Here is a 23,118-nt window from a genome sequence, read left to right on the forward strand (position 1 = left end):
CAGTTGGACGAAGCCTCACTCAACACAACCCACCAACAGGAGAATGGTGGCAAGGAACCGGCAGGCTGAGGGGATTCCCTGCTCCTGTTGGTGCATCCGCAGCCGCATTCATCAGTGATAGCAGCGGCATCCATGTATGCGAAGCCCCAGTCCTCCACTTCGACCTCGGCCTTGTTGGGCAAGGAGGAAAAGGTGCTAGAAGAATATGGGAAAAAGATTTTTTCAAATGCTACCCTCACCTGCGACAGTCGAATGCAGACGCCATGTTAGCCGCCACAAACCAGAGGCTATAGAGGGAGATCTCAGACTTCCTACCAGATATCCCTGTGCACAAACGGGCCTCATTCAAGGCAGAGGCCAAAATACTGGCTCAAGATCTTCTGGAATCCACTGTTGGACATATCGACATGGCAAGCAGAGCAATCTGCTTGGCTACGGATATGAGAAGGATGGCATGGCTTAGAGCCACAAAGTTCAACACGGATGTGCAAGACCGTATCCTGGACCAGCCGTTTGAGGGGGGAGATCTTGTCCACTCATCTACAGACAAGGAACTAGACAAAAAGAAAAATAGTTCCCAAACAGCCATATCACTGGCCATTCTGGCAAAGCCAGCACCCAGGGCATTTGGACAAAGCCAAACCAAGCTGGACAGAGGAAGGACCTTTGGCGTATTCAGAGGCTTCCAGGATCAGAAGGCAAGGCACCCAGACCTGTCCCCCAGCCATCAGAAGGGCAAACATCAGCACACTTCACACAAGGGCTTCTTTCAGTCCCCCTCCCAAGCACCAGCCTCAGACCCAAAGAAACAATGATGCCCCATCAAGGTGTTCAGTTCTCCAGTTGGGGGCAGGCCTGCTCTCCACACTGAATCCTGGCGGACTCTATTTTCAGATATCTGGATCCTTTCTTTGGTTTTGCACAGGTTTCGTCTTCCGACCCCTACAGAACCTCCTTTGTCTCCTCCCCTCCCTCAAATCAGGACACCAACACTCCTCGCTGAGATCCGCTCACTGGTACAAAGTGCGGCAGTGGAGGAAGTTCCCCCCCTCTCAACAAGGCTCAGCTTTCTACTCATGGATTTTCACGATACAGAAAAAGAACCAGGCTGGCCTGCGAGTGGTTTTGGAACTGTCCTTTCTAAACCTATCCCTACACCTCCAAAACATCAACATGGTTATGCTAGCTCTGATAGCGGAGTCTCTGTGTGGGGGAGACTGCACATGCTCCCTAGACTTGAAGGATGCATACTTACAGGTCCCTATCTGGCAGCCCCACCGCTAGTTCCAGATGTTCAGAGTGATGGTGCTACATTTTCAGCACAAGGTACTGATATTCGGGCTCAGCTCAGCCCGACGGGTGTTCACAAGGTTGATGAACGCGGTAGCGGCCTTGCTCAAATCGGAAGGCCACCATCTATATCCATATCTCGACGACTGCTTCTCAGGCTGGAATCGCCCGAGGGGGATTGGCAATCGGCCTCCAGGCTTATATAGACACTCCAACACTGCCCAGTCTCTATCTCCCTCCAAACTCCAGCCTCGTGCTCCAACAACCCACACTGACCGATTGACGTCCCTGCTTTATAAAAGGCTCTGCCCCTCCCCCTTGGCTGCACCCTCTGTGGCTGTCTGCATGATTGTCTGTGTGTTTTGTAATTGTGCTCAGGCTGGAATTGGGCTCCTTCTCCAGGTTTACCTGGATTTACTTTGGGCAGGGAGAGTTCAACAATGCCTTTATCAAGCCCGGCGGCCATCTTGGGATTCACTTACCCCTTTCTCTTACTGCCTGGAAAGCCCCAGGTCTTCCGTTTCTCCAGTGTGTAAGTGGCTGCTGGAAACACTCTTGGTGAACCTTGTCTTGATCTGAATGTGTATGGAATGCTGGCTCACTGTACACCATGAACTTTGTAATCTCGGTGCAGTGCACTCTCTGCCGGGAGATGATGGACACGTAATAGTATTTCACTCGCAGTTACTTTTGCAGCTGGAAAACTGCATACTTGCAACATTATTTCTGAAGCAGACTTTGGGAGTCTGCAAAGTGCCTGCCCGCGGCTTCGATTTGACCATGACTCCGGCGCTCACTAAGAAGCGTTCTGTGTCTTTGATCTCATGCAGGTTTCAGAAGGTTGCCTCCTTAGGGCTCTGAGTTAACTTTCCTGCTAATACGCTTTGACCGGTAACCGTAGAAGGGTAAACATTACAGTTGTTGTGTTGTGTGGGTGAAACTGACTACTTCTGGAGCAACGCATTCGTTTTCTAGTTCTAAAGCTAGGTTCTGACTGGAGAGGCCTTTAGGCTCTTTAACTTGGGGAGGGTCAATGTTTCCGAGCTTCTATGGTGTTTGGGTGGGTTATGGTTACCAGGGCTGTCCCACACTGGTGTACTGCGGTGCTGCTGGTGGTGAGGTTCAAGGTTGCACAGATTATTTCGCACTGACCTCTTGTGATTGTCCCCTGCCCTATGACGAGCCCCAAGGCATGGTGACATGGGGTTCCTCTCCATACTACCCCCAGGCCCATTATCCACTGGCTCAGAGATGCACCCAGTCCCCTGTTTCACTAAGTTGCTGGTCCCCAGAACCAGGCAGGGTATTTTGCTGCAGTAACTATAGATAACTACAAGTTAGCCAAGTCTCTTGCAACTGGAGTCTACACTATACAATCTAAAAACTAGATGTTCCAGGTATCAGCCATGTCATGTAAGATGTGGATGTGTGCAATGCTTTTGATATAAGGAACCATAAATTAGTTCCCTTTTCTGAAAAGACTGTAATGGCAAGGTGTATTTGGTGTGGTACCGAAGAGTCGCAGATCTAATATTTATCATTTGTCTCGGGAGGATAGCTCAGGGGCAACGTGCTCGCCTTGGAAGAAAGACGACACGGAGCACCACAGGTTCGATCCCCGAGTCCGCACGCTTAAAAACCTCTGGATATTAAGTGCGTTATAAATAACCTATCATTTCATATCATAAGTGTTTGCGCTGAAAGGTTGGTGAAACTGTGACTCCTACATCATAACATATTCTTCAAAGCAACTATTGAGTTACATATTTTCATTCACAAATAGTTCATATTTGTAGGTTATTTGTTGTCGTCTTAATCCTTTTCTTTAATCTTTTGTTGGTCATTCTACAAACACAGTAATCACCATCCAATCAGCAGTGGCTGGCTCCGCTAGAGGGACGGATACTCGCTGAGGGGATACGTGTAGTACTGGCATTCTTAATTGAGGTTCGACATCATGAACGAGCTGCCGGCAAATCATTATATTTTCATTACTCGTCATCTTTCGGTGTCCCTATCTATCAATTTTTGTCACGCAATCTTTTCCAAATCTTAAAAGTAAACACACAGGTATTGGTGGATTTATTAACTGTGTGATTAAGGAGGCCTTAATGACAGCTTTTGGCTTGTTTTAAACCAGTGCCCCTCTGCCCTAAGCGGAGAGTATTGGTCAATTGATTTTACTCGTCAATAAGACAATATTGAGCACCCTGCTTGTCAACCGGCTAATTCCTTTGTAAATGCCTTGTACTTTCGACCAGTTTCGCATTCACGTGGCATCAAGCGGTTGGTTTCCCCGAGCGACAGCGACACGCCGCCGATAACACTGATCTAACTTGTTTTAATTCAGCGTTCAGGATAGCTACTTGACTTTCCGTCTATTGGACGAATCGTCGTTTTGTTTTATGTTAATAGAGAGAGAGTACAGAAATGGACACTGAGGGATATTTTATAGTGACATATGCTTCCAGTTAAAAAGCATGGCCTATGAAAACAAGCATTGGCAATGCCAAATGTTTTGGATTTTGTGTTAGCATCGCCTAGGCATATGCCAGGTACTGCCATAATAGTACAAACTGGCCATTGATGGTAGCAGCTGCAAACTGGGGAGAGTAGCTGAACATGTATTAGCAGTGCCTGTCAAATGTCCGTCCAATACCTGTTAGCTTTGCCCGTGCTTGTTTTTAACACAACTTCAATAAAGGATATGCATACTGCTAATAAATCAAGTGGTCGAAGGAACACTTGGCTAAGATGTTTTAATTACACGAGCAGCGGATTTACAGCTCCAATTTAGCCTTTGACACTCAGAAGACTGCTTTGAAATAACACTGGCAGACACTTTAAGCACACAGTTTGATGTTACTGCTTGATAAAGGTAGCGCAAAGAGATCCCAGGGAGATGTGTTTTGGGCAGAAAGTGAATGGGAATGGCTATAGGGATTAGCATGACCCTTGGCAGTCTTGGGGTGAGTAAATAACCAAACAACATCCTCAAGCTTTGTGTCCCTCCTCATATCCTGACCCATCTTCCAAGCCTCATGGTGAGTCTAATCTGAATGTTTTCTGCTATTAGCATGCCTTAAATGAGTCATAATACATTTCATATCACTTCCAGTTGGGTCATCTTTAGAAACCAGGTCAACAATTTCTCTGGGCAGAGTGATATTGCTGTAGTTTTCCGTGCCTAGGCAGGTCTACAAGAAGGTGAAGGGTTTGTATGCAATAGAAATCAATCAAACTAGAAAAATGGGTAAATCTGTCAATACATAGGTTGGCACGCAATTTAAAGATGGCCGCTTGAAATCTCGCTGGTATGTTTCAGACGTTTCTTTTTGCTCTTTCGATTAAATGAGCTACGAGACCATTGTGCAACAGTCATACTCTAATAGACTTCCAAATCACCACCCAGAGGAGAGGCTCTGACCAATTAGGAGGTCAGGAACATGGGCGAAATCTGTCCGGGTTCTCTCCTTGCCACTGGTGCATCTCCCCATGTTTTTTTTTTTGGGCCGATGTAACAGGCCCCCTCGCCGGAGTCCCGCCATCACTTCCCCACTCACTTCCCTTGCCATCCCTCATCCTAGCCTCTCGGTTAAGGAAATACTAAAGGGACAACATGCGCCATTTTGACTCATGGCCTCTTTTTATGGCAATTTCTCATGCGCGAGTAGCGCAGTGCTCAATTCCCATTGTACAATAAATAAATATATTAGCACCCTAGACGAAGGCCATGAGTGCTAATAATGATCACTCCCGCATTCTGGGAAAGATGGACGGATATATCCCTGCGCCCCGCCAAAGCCCTCACAAGGCTGTTACTGCCCTTGTCCACCCGGAAGCGAAGGGGTGATCACTATAAAGGACTGCAGACAAAAACAGTCATGTTCTGTGTATTCCCCAGCTGCTATAGTTACCACAGGTAAATGTTCCCTAATTGGCACACAGGGGACTGTGGAAGCACACTGGTTGGAGCAGGAGAAGGAAGACAGTGGACCAATGAAACACAGGGATTGCTTGATTTATCTCCATGAATATTAGCTACCCAGCCGACCCCCCCGCGCCCTCATCAATCAGTGCCGATACCATTCGACCATCCAAGCCTCCCAAGGGCCGCAGAAGACCATGGGTGGCCTTATGGCATGGTGGAGACTGGTGCATGGTGGTTGAAACCTTGAACAGAGAACTCCACTGGATGACTCTCAGACCTGACAAGCATTGATTAGTGACTAGTGAGTGAGGGAGTAACTTCAGGATACTTACATGAGGCTAATTGATGGAGGAAAACCTTCCACAGAGAAGTTAATCAGTGTCTCCTCTATTGGAAGGGTTGGCAAGAATTGGACGCTTACATTGTTGATCAAGAACACCTTGATGACTGTCCTGAATTGCTCTAAATTCTTTTTTCTTTGGATGGCCACAGGGAGTTTATGTCACATTCTGTGCCACAATCATGGAACTTTCTTTCCCCTAGCATGGTTTGGTTAGAACTGTGAGTACCAACTATTCTCAGTGGGATGAACAGAGCTCTCTTCCTGGCTGATGAACGCGGCTTCACTCTGGACGCAAAGGCATCCAGGCGCTTGGTACAGAACACCTTGAAGCAGACCCACAAGCAAAGCTTAGGCTGCTTCCAGTCTGCACACACGATCACAGGATAGCTAACCTTTAGTATCCCTCTCTCCTCACTAACCTAACCCATCCCCCTATCTACGGATCGTGACACAATGCAAATGGCGGGTGTGTGGAGTGGGAATCCCAGCAACACAAACCATCATACCGCAAGAAAACTATACCAAAGATAAAAGTGGTGCTCCAGCATCCAGCACGCCTTAACTAACAAAGTGTCCAACCTACAAACTAAAATTGCCCATAAGAAAGCCTTTCTAGCACCTCAAACCTCTCACAGTATAGCTCCTCTGCCGCACGGTGAACATGAAACTCGCTTCAGCTTCTCTAAAGTTTCTGTCATTGAGGTGGAGAAGGTCATACTGGGACTCAAACCATCCAATTGCAAAGGTTACCAATGCCCGCCACAACTTATTAAGGATGCTGCGAGAGAACTCGCGCCCTTTATAACCAAACTTATCAACTCCTCTTTCACAACTGGCACTGTCCCCAAACAATTTAAAAGAATCGTGGGTACTACCACTACTCAAAAAGCAAACCCTGGACCCTGCCATACCCACTAACTTTAGACCCATCACGACTGTGCCATTTCTCTTAAAAATCTTAGATAAAGTGGCCTACATCCAAATACAGAACTTCCTGCAATCTAACCTCCTACTAGGCTCTCGCCAATCCGGATTCCGTCCCCAACACGGTACGCAGACAGCTCTAATTGATCTTAAGACTCAAATAGATGAGCTCAGAGATAAGGGCCAATCAGCCCTAGTCCTCCTACTAGACCTCTCGGCTGCATTCGACCTGGTTGACCACAAAGTCTTATGCAGCCCCCTAGACTCTGCAGCTCACTTCTCTAAGGAGGCCATGACATAGATTGAGTCGTTCTTGAGCAACAGGACCATGAGAGTCTTTTCTCCATCGGCATCAGCAGACCGTATCCTGATAACCTGCGGGGTACCTCAGGGATCCTGTGCGTCACCAACACTCTACAATGTATTCACCAAGCCCCTCTTCGACGAAATGGACCATTTGGGTATCGCCTACATGAATTATGCAGACGATGCCCAAATCCTCCTACCTCTTACTGGAGATTACGTCGTGGATTTGGCTCTGGTGAATAGAATTTATGGCATCGTTCAGTCATGGATGGCCACCCATGAACTATGTTTGAACGATGACAAAACTGAGTTTATTATCCTAGGCACCCCGACCCACCTATCTAAACTTAGCCCAGATTATGCCAACTTCACCATTGATGGAAATAACATAAAAGTAGCAAAGGAAGTGAAGACCCTAGGCTTCTATATGGACGCTACCATGAACTTCACTAAACCAGTCAACTCCCTAGCCTCAGCTACCGCATACACGTGCAAACTAATCAGAACGAGCAAACAATTCCTCTCCACTGACAGCTGCCTCACGCTCGCCAGAGCCCTCATACTCTCTAAATTGGATTACTGTAACGCACAATACATTGGTGCAAACAAACAGATTATCCAAAAAATACAGGTACTCCAGAACAATGCCTTGAGAGCAGCACATAAGGTCAACAGAAATGAACACATTTCTTCCACGAGAAGAAAATACAAATGGTTATCTACCTTTGATAAAAATCCAACTTAAAATTGCCTCCCTCATATACAAGTGCCTCAATAATAGAGCACGTCGTACCTCACTGACAGAATCAGTAGGAAAACCTCTCTCAGACCGACCAGAACAGCCAACTCTAATTGCCTCCAAGTACCGCGCCTCAAACTCTCTACTATTGGGGGTCACAGCTTCCCAGTTAAGGCTGCGCAATCGTGGAACTCCCTACCCCCTGGTCTTAGAGAACGCCAATCCTTCTCTAAATTCAGACAGAACTTGACAGACTGGTCGACTATCCACATGCTCCATCACCCCGCATATCCCTCCGCACATTGAGTCGCCTATTATGTGTCAGTCCCCTCTGGACACCCTCTCTGTGTTGTGTTGTGCTGTACTGCGTTAACTCTGCATCCAGCCGCTCATGAAATGCACATTGTATTTATACCTTTGTATCTCATGCTCCTATCTATGTCTTTGTATTTCATGTACCTGTGTAACCAAGCTGAACGTATCCTTATTGCCTGCGCCCTGATGCCCCTGGGTCTGGAGCGCATTATAAATAAAATAAACAACAAACAAACAAACAACATCACAGCCTGCATGTTTTAACACTTAAGAAATATTACCTGAGCAGAGGTTGGGCTTTACCGGGTCAGGTAATGCCCCCCCACCATGCCCCTGCAAGGGTAATATTGCTATTAATATCTGGCACGATGTACCAGATACTACGTTTGTTAAAAAAAAGATGGCCGCTATGGATCAGGAGAAGGGACTGCCTAGTCCCTTCTCCCTTTCCATGACAGTCATTGACGAGGAGGCAGGAATGCTATGAGGAGACTCGGACGGTGGGATAACAATGTGGTAATGCCCCTGTTTTGAGCCTCCTCATTAACTGGGAGGCCGATACCCCCCTCGCCGGGTGCTAATCCTTTTTAGCCTTCCACGTCTGCTTGAGATGAAAAGCTATGCATGCTGGTTGGCACAGCATGCTGTGTTTGAGATCAGACACTGTCTCTTTAGTGTGGCCCTGATTATGTGCTGTTTCTGCCTCCACTCCTTCTCGTATCGATCCGGATGACCTTTAAGGGTGCCTTGCTCTTCTTAAAAAACCTCAACGTTGATCACGTGAGCAGGAACCATCAATTGATGGGACGGATTTGGGGCCAGCAGTGACCTGGTCTCGGCAGCCACATATCTGCTTGTGTCTTATGAAACCCTTGATGGCTGTTATTGGTGACTTCAGCCCATTGGTTGGGTCTGTGTCTAAGGCAGATTCACTTCTGTCCCCCACATATATTAGGGAGCCCTTTGTGGGAGTGAATTGAACATACAAATACTCAAGGCAGATAGCCAAAGTCTTTACTAGCAGAATGTAGAATTCAGATGAAGCCATGTTTCTAAGGTTATTAGGGCTTGATTTCCTCAAGAACGGAAATGTGGGCAATGAAGGGACTTGAAGCCTTAGATTAGAGTGATTCCCAATAGAGGTCAAATCCCACTTGTGTAATACTAGACTCAAACTGGAACCTTTTCCCTGTAGGGTCCGGTGGTACGGGGACCTGTTACGCCCCCATCATGCACTCAAACGGATGAGCAGCGAGAAGGTTTCACCTCATTTCTGAAAGCCTCGCCATGCAATATTCAAGGACCCCATTCCTAAGGTTAGGTCGGGCCAAATTGCAGGTGCTAACTCTGCATCTGCACATATTATCTAGTCTCCACCTCATCCCACTCCTCACTGGAGGCAAGCACTAATCACCACCATGTGGGCCTGAGCACTCTTGGGCGGATGCCTTCATCTAGGCATGGCACAAGTCCCCCCTTAATCCAAGCCCCATCCCTTCTTGCAGAATATTCAAAAAGGTGGGGTGCACTCAATATTGTGTATAGGTGTAAAGTGTGCCTACGCCTAAAAAAAATGTAAAACATGTTCCAATGAATGTGCCAATGCACAATGAGCATCTTTTATGTGCTCCCTAATCCCTTGTTTTCTTTTGTTTATGAGCATGCAGGCTTGCATTTTATAATACCTGCTAGAGTGTGCATGATTGGGTGAAACGCCGGCCCCCTGCAGCGTGCTTGCAGCTAAGGTTAGCTATGGGGAGCTCGTGTTTGGGGGCTGAGGAACTCTGAGGAAACATTGCAGTTATAACGTTCCCAAGACTGGCTTATCTCGTGAATGCTTCTGGGTGAAGCAGAGCCAGAATGTTACACTAAAGGAATCAGTCTTGTTTCCAGTAGGTCGGGCGCCTTATTAAGGGTTTGAAACACTGCACACATCAGGCCTCTGCCTCTATTATGCACTCCACCCCGAGGAATGCAGGTTCTCTCCCAAAATGCCAGCATGCGCCCTTTTACTGCTGCCCCTCTGGGGTGGATAAAACGTGCTTTCTTCGGAGTAACTTATTCCAGCTGAATGTACCGCGCTTTTCCCCAGTAGCCACCGGGGGCCTGTTTGCTTTCTTCTTAGTGCCTCCCCTCGGGAGTTGCCTTATTTCCCTGACATCGTGAGGCCAAGCTCTATCACACCCTTATTAGAGCAGGTGGCTGGTCTTGCAGGTGAGATAGCTCTGCCGGCTGAGCGCTCGCTGCTGTGATCTGCAGGTCGCAGGTCCGAATCCGGCAAGCATTTTCATCCTTCCAAGGTCGATAAATGAGTACGAATTTGGGTGATATTCTATGTAAATATGTGCTCTCTAAAGCGCTTTGGATTAAGGCGCTATATAAATAACACATCATCATTAAGTAACTGAATCCCCATTGGCAGTCTTCCCTAATCAGGAAAAATAGTTAAGAAATGCAGAAGCAGCAGCCGAGTCGCAGAGTCCTGTCATGCAGAAACCGTGGCTCGTTCTGAACGTTGCTGTGCAGCTGGCGTGGCGTGCCTCCTGCCTCGAGGGTGCCACCCCCGCACCGAGTGGGCTGCACTGGCTGGGGGGGGGGGGCATTCTTCTTGGCGTGATGTTTGTTATAGCGCTGTGTGGGAAAGGGACCCCTTACAGCCCCTTCTGGTGCTTGAAATGGCAAAGGCCCTCAGGGGGCGAGAGCTCATTTTTCCAGGGTTGCTTATCCCCAAACAGCAGACAGGGCATTTCCCTGCACCCTAAACCCCGCCTTTCTGTGCACCCCACCCCCCCAACACACTCTAAGACCTGTGTATACTGTGCGGCTTTTCCACCCTGCCATTGACTCTATCTGTATATTGTGCTTAATATTCCCTTTCTAGGCAGTTGCCCTTAAAATGAAATTAAATGGGTTGTAAGTCAACCTAGGGTTTTGCAAAGATGCACGCTTTCGCTGTAGATGTGGGGTTTGGGTGCTGCTTATCTTGTCTGCATCTCAAAGGGATTTTTGGGGGGAGCTTCACTAGTTTAGAAAGCGTAGGCTGGCAGGTTTACGCCTTGCACTTCCCCTCTTGGCTGTCACACCTTGCCACTGTGTGTACGTTTGTACCCATCTGCATTCTTTCCTAAGGACTGCAGTAAGCAGGAAGGGAATGGCTACCGTGGAGGCAGAGCTGGCCACTGCCTAGAACACGCTGCATGTGGTGATAGACTGACACATGTGCAGACGTGTGCAGCGCTGCTATTACTGGGCATGCACAGGGCGGCGCGGGCAGAACCTCCCGGCACGGGGAAGGAACATATGAAAGTGGCCACTACTCGCACGCGTTCACCTGCGGACCGTGTATAGGGGCCAGGCAAGCAGCACAGCCTTTCACACTCCCTGTGGGTGCTCCACTACTGGGCATCCTCTCTCAGCCAGGGCGTCCGGGGGTCAGTTGGGGTCCCCCGAAGATAAGGGTTGGTACCTGTTTGATCTCAGAGATGCCCTAGGATTGCGGAATGGGGCATTTGCTGGTGCAGCTCACACACCAGTGCCATGCTTTAGACGACCTCACCCAGTGTAACTCCTTCAAGCTGGCCACCCGTACACATCACATACGATGTGTTCCAGTCGTTATCTTTGCTGGTCTCTAGGCAACATCGATCCATGTCTGCTTACACATACCCGGCTGTAGGCCAGCTCAGTTCACTCACTCAGTCCGCAAGTGTGTGTGTGTGTGTGTGTACACACAGCATGATATGCGTCTCCTTACACATACCCAGCTGTAGACCAGCTCAGTTCACTCACTCAGTCCGCATGTGTGTGTGTACACACAGCATCATATGTCTCCTTACACATGTAGACCAGCTCAGTTCACTCACTCAGTCCGCATGTGTGTGTGTGTGTGTGTACACACAGCATCATATGTCTCCTTACACATGTAGACCAACTCAGTTCACTCACTCAGTCCGCGCGCATGTGTGTGTGTGTGTACACACAGCATCATATGTCTCTTTACACATGTAGACCAACTCAGTTCACTCACTCAGTCCGCGCGCGTGTGTGTGTACACACAGCATCATATGTCTCCTTAAACATGTAGACCAACTCAGTTCACTCACTCAGTCCGCATGTGTGTGTGTGTGTGTGTGTGTACACACAGCATGATATGCGTCTCCTTACACATACTCGGCTGTAGACCAGCTCAGTTCACTCACTCAGTCCGCGCGCGTGTGTGTGTGTACACACAGCATCATATGTCTCCTTACACATGTAGACCATCTCAGTTCACTCACTCAGTCCGCGCGCGTGTGTGTGTGTACACACAGCATCATATGTCTCCTTACACATGTAGAACAGCTCAGTTCACTCAGTCCGCGCGCGTGTGTACACACAGCATCATATGTCTCCTTACACATGTAGACCAACTCAGTTCACTCACTCAGTCCGCATGTGTGTGTGTGTACACACAGCATCATATGTCTCCTTACACATGTAGACCAACTCAGTTCACTCACTCAGTCCGCATGTGTGTGTGTGTGTGTGTGTACACACAGCATGATATGCGTCTCCTTACACATACTCGGCTGTAGACCAGCTCAGTTCACTCACTCAGTCCGCGCGCGTGTGTGTGTGTACACACAGCATCATATGTCTCCTTAGACATGTAGACCATCTCAGTTCACTCACTCAGTCCGCGCGCGTTTGTGTGTGTACACACAGCATCATATGTCTCCTTACACATGTAGAACAGCTCAGTTCACTCAGTCCGCGCGCGTGTGTACACACAGCATCATATGTCTCCTTACACATGTAGACCAACTCAGTTCACTCACTCAGTCCGCATGTGTGTGTGTGTACACACAGCATCATATGTCTCCTTACACATGTAGACCAACTCAGTTCACTCACTCAGTCCGCATGTGTGTGTGTGTGTGTGTGTACACACAGCATGATATGCGTCTCCTTACACATACTCGGCTGTAGACCAGCTCAGTTCACTCACTCAGTCCGCGCGTGTGTGTGTGTGTGTACACACTGCATCATATGTCTCCTTACACATGTAGACCAGCTCAGTTCACTCACTCAGTCCGCGCGCATGTGTGTGTGTGTGTACACACAGCATCATATGTCTCCTTACACATGTAGACCAACTCAGTTCACTCCCTCAGTAAGCGCGCGCGTGTGTGTGTGTACACACAGCATCATATGTCTCCTAACACATGTAGACCAACTCAGTTCACTCACTCAGTCCGCGCGCGCGTGTGTGTGTACACACAGCATGATATGCGTCTCCTTACACATACTCCGCTGTAGACCAGCTCAGTTCACTCACTCAGTCCGCGCGCGCGTGTGTGTGTGTACACACAGCATCATATGTCTCCTAACACATGTAGACCACTCAGTTCACTCACTCAGTCCGCGCGCGCGTGTGTGTGTACACACAGCATCATATGTCTCCTTACACATGTAGACCAACTCAGTTCACTCACTCAGTCCGTATGTGTGTGTGTACACACAGCATGATATGCGTCTCCTTACACATACTCGGCTGTAGACCAGCTCAGTTCACTCACTCAGTCCGCATGTGTGTGTGTGTACACACAGCATCATATGTCTCCTTACACATGTAGACCAGCTCAGTTCACTCACTCAGTCCGCATGTGTGTGTGTGTGTGTGTACACACAGCATGATATGCGTCTCCTTACACATACCCGGCTGTAGACCAGCTCAGTTCACTCACTCAGTCCGCATGTGTGTGTGTGTACACACAGCATCATATGTCTCCTTACACATGTAGACCAGCTCAGTTCACTCACTCAGTCCGCGCGCGCGCGCGCGCGTGTGTGTGTGTGTGTGCACACAGCATCATATGTCTCCTTACACATGTAGACCAACTCAGTTCACTCACTCAGTCCGGGGGCGCGTGTGTGTGTACACACAGCATCATATGTCTCCTTACACAGCTCAGTTCACTCCCTCAGTCCGTGCGCGCGTGTGTGTGTACACACAGCATCATATGTCTCCTTACACATGTAGACAAGCTCAGTTCACTCACTCAGTCCGCGCGTGCGTGTGTGTGTGTGTGTGTGTGTGTGTGTGTGTACACACAGCATCATATGTCTCCTTACACATGTAGACCAACTCAGTTCACTCACTCAGTCCGCGCGCGTGTGTGTGTGTACACACAGCATCATATGTCTCCTTACACAGCTCAGTTCACTCCCTCAGTTTGCGCGCGCGCGCGTGTGTGTGTACATACAGCATCATATGTCTCCTTACACATGTAGACCAGCTCAGTTCACTCACTCAGTCCGCGCGCTTGTGTGTGTACACACAGCATCATATGTCTCCTTACACAGCTCAGTTCACTCACTCAGTCCGTGCGCGCGTGTGTGTGTGTATGTGTGTGTACACACAGCATCATATGTCTCCTTACACATGTAGACCAGCTCAGTTCACCCACTCAGTCTGTGCGCGTGTGTGTGTGTATACACACAGCATCATATGTCTCCTTACACATGTAGACCAGCTCAGTTCACTCACTCAGTCCGCACGCGTGTGTGTGTGTGTGTGTGTACACACAGCATTATATGTCTCCTTACACAGCTCAGTTCACTCACTCAGTCCGCACGCGTGTGTGTGTACACACAGCATCATATGTCTCCTTACACATGTAGACCAGCTCAGTTCACTCACTCAATCCGAATATGTGTGTGTGCGTGTGTGTGTGTACACACAGCATCATATGTCTCCTTACACATGTAGACCAGCTCAGTGCACTCACTCAGTCCGCACGCGTGTGTGTGTGTGTGCACACACAGCATCACATCCCACCCATGCACACGCATTCTGGCATTGTTATACTTGTGAGGACCTCATGAAGGTTCTGCACTTTATTGTGGGCCCGATTTTACTAGTGAGGGCCCAAGGTGAGCAGAGAGGACTTCTTAGTTCCTTTACTATACTTTTAAGGATAATAGTGGACCCTTAAACTCCCCACACCACACACGCAATTAATTTGGTGGACTCCCATCCCAGACATATCTGGATGTTAAGTTCATGGCTCTTCTATAATATCTCTATGTTCCTGATGTAGGTGACCTTCATCTAAAATACAAAAAGTCCCACAATACAGCTTCCTTCCCTTGCTGATCAGAATGAGTCACCATAGATGCATGTCAACTTGCTTGTGCTCGCCCCTTATCCAAAAAGACAAGCGAAAAACCATGTACTTATCAAAAATATACATATATTTTAATGTCTATCAAAAACACATCACATTCACAACTGAATTTCTTAAAAGTAACACATCATTGTGGTCTAGACACATCATGAACCACATATATCCGTGTATACATATTTAACAACTGGCATAGAGACTGATACTTCCAGAGAAACCTTTTCTATGCCTCCATGTGGGGTATTTTTATGTTTTATATTTTAGCCACCACTATTATTCATGCCCTCCTTAATTTCTACGGGCACCAAGGCTGTGCCAACACTTCAACAATGTGTTTCTAGAACCAACATAGAATTAAACATGTGAAATATACATAGCAATTCATCCACTCTGTATATTCTGTTGGTGCTGTCCTCAGGGCACTCAGTCTTTATACATGTTCTGGTAATCTCCCATCACATTTCAGTTTGCCAAAATCTCAACAATTCTAAAAAACAAACAGACATTGATACTTAAAAACATGGTTTCTATTCTTTTGTGCATCACAAGTAATACATAGCATCTATTCCAACTTCATCTCTATTTTCCATGAAAACCGCAGGGAATTATGACTTTAACGGGCTATTTCTTTTCCCATTTTTACTAAATGTTTGCAAGTTTTGCGTATTTCAATTTTCTTGTTACAACATTATTTAGACAAAGTGTTTACCCAACTCGCCTCTTTCTACACATTTAGTTTATTAATCCTAAAACGGGAATTGCCAATGTCTGTCTCTCAAAGATTTTTTGTAGACTATGCACTTATTTGCTATCTCGATTCTCCTTATCATGAATAGATTCTACACAGAACAATTCTTATTCTATGTTTCCCCTCGAGTAATGAGAAAGCAACTATCCCAACGATCACACTAAGTAAGAGCTTACCTATTGGGAACTCTGTAATTATAGCCCTCTATGATCCTAGCTTCGAAGGATATCTGCTGTGCTTTTACAGCTGGAACGGCAGAGGAATCATCTAGCTAGACGCCTTCACCAATCTACTGCGACAAAACGAAAATGCGTTTTGAAAAACGGGGTTGTATTCCTGAATAATACTGTAATTGTACTTATTAGCTCTTGGGGCTTACCTCTTAATCATTCACCCATAACCTCATTATCGGGAAATAGGGGATTACCCACTCCAGACAACGATATTTTCTTGCTGCAAAGTCTATATGGCCAGAAACGAGAAGAAGGAAAAAAGGAATGATTAGATTCCCTTACACGCTACGTTAGTAAGTATACCCTTATTGCGCATCCGTCTTACCTCGCAATTCAGTCATGTCCTTGCAGTAGAGCTCGCACACGTTGCTCTCGTCTCGGCAGCAGATATCCTTCGAAGCTAGGATCATAGAGGGATATAATTAAAGAGTTCCCAATAGGTAAGCTCTTACTTAGTGTGATCGTTGTGATAGTTGCTTTCTCATTACTCGAGGGGAAACATAGAATAAGAATTGTTCCCTGTAGAATCTATTCATGATAAGGAGAATCGAGATAGTAAATAAGTGCATAGTCTACAAAAAATCTTTGAGAGACAGACATTGGCAATTCCCGTTTTAGGATTAGTAAACTAAATGTGTAGAAAGAGGCGAGTTGGGTAAACACTTTGTCTAAATAATGTTGTAACAAGAAAATTGAAATACGCAAAACTTGCAAACATTTAGTAAAAATGGGAAATGAAATAGCCCGTTAAAGTCATAATTCCCTGCGGTTTTCATGGAAAATAGAGATGAAGTTGGAATAGATGCTATGTATTACTTGTGATGCACAAAAGAATAGAAACCATGCTTTTAAGTATCAATGTCTGTTTGTTTTTTAGAATTGTTGAGATTTTGGCAAACTGAAATGTGATGGGAGATTACCAGAACATGTATAAAGACTGAGTGCCCTGAGGACAGCACCAACAGAATATACAGAGTGGATGAATTGCTATGTATATTTCACATGTTTAATTCTATGTTGGTTCTAGAAACACATTGTTGAAGTGTTGGCGCAGCCTTGGTGCCCGTAGAAATTAAGGAGGGCATGAATAATAGTGGTGGCTAAAATATAAAACATAAAAATACCCCACATGGAGGCATAGAAAAGGTTTCTCTGGAAGTATCAGTCTCTATGCCAGTTGTTAAATATGTATACACGGATATATGTGGTTCATGATGTGTCTAGACCACAATGATGTGTTACTTTTAAGAAATTCAGTTGTGAATGTGATGTGTTTTTGATAGACATTAAAATATGTGTATATTTTTGATAAGTACATGGTTTTTCGCTTGTCTTTTTGGATAAGGGGCGAGCACAAGCAAGTTGACATGCATCTATGGTGACTCATTCTGATCAGCAAGGGAAGGAAGCTGTACTGTGGGACTCTTTGTATTTTGGTTTTCACTGTCCTCACCCACACAGCCCCTAAAAAGAGGACTTTTGTAGCTCTTTGAAGTCGAGGTGACCTTCATCTGACACAATCCAGCCAATGAGCGGTGATTGGACCACTTGGGGAAGGGCGTTCACATTTGATATCGCTCTATTAGCGTCAATGTAATTTTTTTGTTAAGCCTCCCTGTATTAGAGGTAACAGAGTGGATTGCTTTAGAGTTAGGGACCCACCTCCCCCATTTTATGGATTTCTGACTATGAGTAATATTCCGAGTAGCGGGCTCTGGCAGAAACCAGCCTTTTCGTTAATGAAAGGATAAAAGGCACCAGCATTCAATGTATTATGAGGCTTTTTTCCCCACCCCCCTACCGTAAGGCAAAATACAAAAGCGTGTTTTCAGAAAAGAACCATTAGGATGAAAGGAGCTGGCCGGCTGGTGCCGCTCTCCGCCGCCTTTGCATGAGCAGGTGTTGCAACTGCAGTAATGTAATGTACTGATGTGTTCCTTGCAGCTGGACGAAGGGTGGCTGGATGATGAAAGGAGCGAATTCCTGGAGGAACTCGACATGGCGATGCTGGACGAGCAGCACGACGAAGCAATGCCGTGCGCGGCCAACGAGGCAGAGCAGGTACGGCCGGCCCGCACGGGCTTGAAAGAATACAGCGCATTTCTATTTATAAAGGTGTGTATTTGGGCTCATTTGCATACCTGCAATGCCTTGCTGATGTGGCTCTGAACGGTAGGTGAACTTCCAGCGATGGTTACTTGGTGGCGCTGTGGCGTGTGTGACTTGGCTCCAATGGATTATTGTACATATGTATGTATAATACAAAAATGAACTATGAATGCAAACCAAAGAATGTGTTTATCTAGTCATAGATTGTACCACGCTACCATGCAAGCAAGCTCTTTCTGCACACTAATGGAAGAACAAGGGTGGCAGGCGGACAATGGGAGAAAAGGATTAGCCCTGATCATAGCTCAAGCAAGGGTCCCCTTCATGGGTGCCACTGCCTACCAACATAATAATAGAGTAACAAGCTTAAATGGGTGAAGGGGTGGTGAGCATAGGGCCGCAGCAATAGCGAAAGTCAGGCGGAGGTGGGCGGTATTGTGGCAGTGGAACACTACCAGGGCAGAGGCAAGCAGATCGGTTACTACCCAAAGCAAGTGTATTCACTACCTCTCCCAGTTCCCATTAGTCCTGAACCCTCAGATAGCCCAAGCAGCATGCTAAAGGGTAAATGCTGGGATTGTAGTGTGGCGAGGCGCCTTACCCACCATTTCCCGCTAGATGCGAAAACAAAGGTGCTTACACAAAGTGAGCTCAAAGCATTCACTGCGAACACCACAGTGACACCGCGCAATAAACGCTGATGACTTGCCTCCCAGTGGAGTAGCATCGTTGGAGATCAGCTGCACAGCAGCAGAAAGCGAGGAGTCCCTATGCCTTCTTCCACAGCTGCAAAGGGTGCTCCCAGCCTCCTAGCGCAGGAGTAGTGAGGGCCCGGAGTGAGGGCAGGCTCAGGAATCCTTTTTCCCCTGGAGGCAGTAAAAGGCAACTGAATGTGTGGGCCTACCAGCCAGAGTGGTGGCGGGTGCCGCGTTTTCCACACTGTAGCCGGGAGCGGGACACCCCCGTTAACTTGATAAAGGTGGGGGAGCCAGGGATTTCATGGGTAGGGCGGAGCCTGGCGGTCAGGTCTGGCTCTAGGAGCCCACCACGGGCCGAGCCCAGGAAAGGGCTGCACGGCACGCTTTCTCCAAACCATCTCCCTTCCGATGAGAGAGAAACCATAGTGCTTCCTTCGCGTGCCCACCGGAAGGAAACTGATGCAGGCTCATGATGCCAGAGGAATGTACGCTGAGCTGCTGCAGTCTTTCTTGGGTCATTCCTGCTGTATGTCATCTTGCAGCTGTTCCTGCGTGTTTGCTTGCCAGACTACCATTGCAGTATGTAAAGGCACCCATGTTAGCCAGTGCCAGGTCAGGCCTATTCATGAATGGTGGACGTCAGCCAAATGGACCCTGTTCCACTAAATATTAATTGTGAATGTGATTTTTTTTTGTCGCATTGAAAGGAGCCCTTCAGAACGGAACTAGGCCACAACAATCCAGATTGATGTCTGCGGACAGTTTGGTGGGTGATGCTGGCTGGCCTGTTGCGGTTACCAATAGCTACCTTATGGGGACATCACTTAACACCAACCTACGTTTAAAGATCAGATGTGTTCCATAATCCCCAATTCACAGATGTTATTAGGTTGAGAGCAAACACAATGTATAGTTGTTTTATTAAATCACAGAATCACAAGGCACTATTTTTGTGTTAAAAACCTGGCTGTATTGTTTTACCTGCAGTGATGGGCAAGTTTAATATTTTTTAGGAACACAGTGAAGCAGCCATCTTCATTTACATATAATTAAGACAAAGCTTTCCATTCTGGACCCCCCCCCCTCTCAGCTCATCCGTGACTCTGCCCCAGTGCGGGCCCCAAGTCTGCCAGCGTGAGATTTGTGCGCCCCCACCGCAAATGCAGAACTGTGAGCCGCCTGCTATTCTTTAAACTGTGTTTAAGCGCTGTGCCAGGCCTGATTCCTTAAAAGGTGCCAGGCCTGACCTTGCCTCCAGCTCATCGCCCTGTAAACTTAATTGCATGACAACTGAGCGGCTGGAGTCAAGGCGACCTTCTGCGGCCACACCCCCTAAACCAGCGCAGCCCTGCTCTAAATGCTGGCAGTCAGGCCGGAATAGAGGCAGGCGCAAGTCCTTTTTTTGTTGTTGTTGTTGTAATGGAAGCAGTGAGCGAAAAACGAATAACCGCTGGGGCTCGTGGCCGGCCCCTGCTTTGGGCAGACGCTGGCCCGAGAGTGGGGTCAGGCCAGAGCCGTAGGTGGGGCTCGGGCCAGCCCGAGCCCCGGCCGGCTCACCCAGCTCTAGAACTTGAAATGTAGTAGACCACTGGAGGTTCCATTTGTGGCCCAGTCTATGCCAGTCCCTGGGTGGACTGGACACAGACCATTGGCAAAAAAATCGATGGGTGCCGGTCCTGCAACCCCAAAAGAGGTGTCATCCTGCCAAAGGGAGCTCCTCTCCAATATTTCAGGTATGAACCTCTAGTTTTCATCTGGCTAACAATATTCATACCACTTATCAACAACCATCAAACCTATGCTTTAAATACATTTAAGCACCAGGGCAGTGTTTTCCATAATGCCAGTACTGTGCAAAATTGTACTGGCACAAATGCGCAATGTCTGCAATCTGGCCTCAGGAGGGCTAGTTCACGCGCACTCATGGTGTTTTCATCATTCCTGTACGGCAGCGCTCTGAATTCCTTGTCGACGCGGCGCACCCCAGGGTGTTCCATATGCGATTGCTAACTTGGACCAAGGGCGTGTTGACGTTCCTTTGGGAACAACAAATGTTGACTCATTTGAATGTTCAGTTTGTGTAAGAATGATGAACTCAAGAAAAGGTCATGGTAGGTCAGCAGGAAATGAGACAGAAATCATCAGGCAATCATTACAATCAAGCCGAGCACTGCACTGCATAGTCCATCATCCCATCACCTGATTACCATGCATAATAAATGATACAGGGGGCCCCAATAACAAGGAGGTGAGCCAAGAGGGGTCCTCTCCATCTTGTAAAATGGTCTGGGTTATTAAAATGTGCGTAATGATTATAGGAAGTAAATAAGAGAAATGACTCATTGCCTATGCAATCACAGATCCCTCTGCCCCGCTCTCTGCATTTGCATGCGGCCTCTTCCGCCAGCTTGTCCCTGTAGCCGTATCCGCAATGGGCCCAGGCCTGCATGTTAGCCCCCCGCCGGCAGCTTGCCAGCAACACGGTCAAAAGGGGTGCAAAGTCACGTGCAGAAAATGCGCCCAGGGAATTCTAATCCGCTTTACAGGCTACTAGCAAACGTGCAATGCGTGAGTCTGGCCCATGGAAACGGTCATTTGATAATTCCGTGTATTTCCACCAGGGGATCTACCCCCTCCTTCACTCTGTTCATGGTGTGCTCGGACACAGGTGATGACGTAGCCTCACTCCAGTAGGACTTCACAAACTTTGTTTCAAATTCCTGTTCAACGCCTAGGAATCTGCGTCGCCTTCAGTTGCACCAAAAAGAGTAGCAACATATTCACGAGTTGGCATCTTAGGGCCTGATTCGTGGCATTTTTTTCACTGTTCAAAGTGACTTTGCACTGCCGACACAAACCCTAATTCATGGAACTGTGCAAAGTGTATTTTTGCTGCAGTGCAAAGTCTGTGCAAAGTCAGCGCATAGTAATTTTTGCAGTACAAAATGACTTTGCCCGGACCAAATGTTCCCTGAATCCGGCCCTAAATGTGTGCATTGTAGTTGTGCATATACAGATGCCTTGAATTTTCACGCACTTGCGCAGTTGTGCAAAACAGGGGCTGTTTCTGCTCATTATAAAGCGGATCCCAAATGCACAAACAACAACACGCAGAAAACAGACACATTCCCCCTGCCCCTGTGTGAACGCTTACATGCATTTTCTTGCATGTGGACCAGCAATGGTGTGGCCTGCTACAGTCCCACGTGCATTTCTATCCCCCAAAAAGGGATAGAAATAATGTTTACATTTCCCAATGGCGGTCCCTTTAATGGCCACTCAATGTGAAATGCATTGCCGGCACCCATGTGAGTGCTCAGAGGCTGTTATGCTGCTGCGCAGCCCACTTGAAATGCGCAGCAACACTTACTTTGTAGCTAGGTTTATATATCGTGCCTGGTCCCACAGGAAACTCCTGGTAGTTCACCGAATTAAGTTTCTATGGATTTTTATTATCTGTCTTAGTTTATGTATATTGTTTGTTCTTAATGGATGCAATAGGTATCCTGGATGTAACATATGTATTGAATAATGATGTATTTGAATTGTGTGTGCTAAAGGGAAAATTGGCGAATGAAGCACTGAAGTGCGCAGATCACTTTTTTAGATAAAGGGACCCGAGCGTTCCCAATAATGGGGCCTCTAGAAAAAAAATGGATTCTCTTTTTTGGGGAGAATTTGGTCTGGTTGCCCAGGGGTAAGCTGCTTTGCTACAGCCACCTCCCCCCTCCCAGAGACTCTGAGATGGGAGGAACTGCGACACCTGCCAGGCAGCTATCTAGCCATTGCCCTGCAGTCCCGGGAAGATAGCTTAGGAGCAACGTGCTCGCCTTGGAAGCGAGACGCCACAAAGCAACACAGGTTCGATCCCCGGGTCTGCGCTTAGAAACCTCTGGGTAGTAAGCGCTTTATAAATAACTTATCATATTATATCACTCCATCGTGTGAAGTGCTGTCATACAGAAGCAAGGATTCTAGAGGGATACCAGTGACCTGCATCATTAGGGGCTCAGAATATCAGCGTGGATCCTTTCTTGAGAATCACTACCTTCAGATGAAGACTTCTTCCCGTTTCGGAATATTCTGGCTTCCCGCCCTAGCAGGTGACTTCCTCCGTTCAATCAGTTTTGTCTTTTATGGAACAGTGCAAGACTTTGGGGCAAACTTCTCCGACTAGCAATTTAAGGTGTGCAGTTTTCAGAGGCATCCTTATATCGGTCGACCAGAGACTTTGATGGGCTGGAGAGGGTGGTACCTGGCAATAGGGCCACGTAGTTACTGATTCTTTCCCTCTGTTGTTCAACCTCTGGGATCGG

General features: G+C 47.3%; 1 protein-coding gene across 1 annotated transcript in view; it reads left to right on the plus strand.

Moving 5' to 3' along the window:
• Positions 1-23,118, plus strand: part of PDZRN4 (PDZ domain containing ring finger 4) — a 494,262-nt gene that overhangs the window by 462,176 nt on the left and 8,968 nt on the right. Inside the window, exon 7 of the mRNA XM_069627988.1 lies at positions 17,940-18,056. Coding sequence (XP_069484089.1) covers positions 17,940-18,056 — 117 coding nt within the window. The remainder of the gene's footprint in view (positions 1-17,939; positions 18,057-23,118) is intronic.

The sequence above is a fragment of the Ambystoma mexicanum genome, chromosome 12, assembly GCF_040938575.1.
Source record: "Ambystoma mexicanum isolate Mex_15411 chromosome 12, UKY_AmexF1_1, whole genome shotgun sequence".
NCBI classification, from domain to species: Eukaryota; Metazoa; Chordata; class Amphibia; order Caudata; family Ambystomatidae; genus Ambystoma; species Ambystoma mexicanum.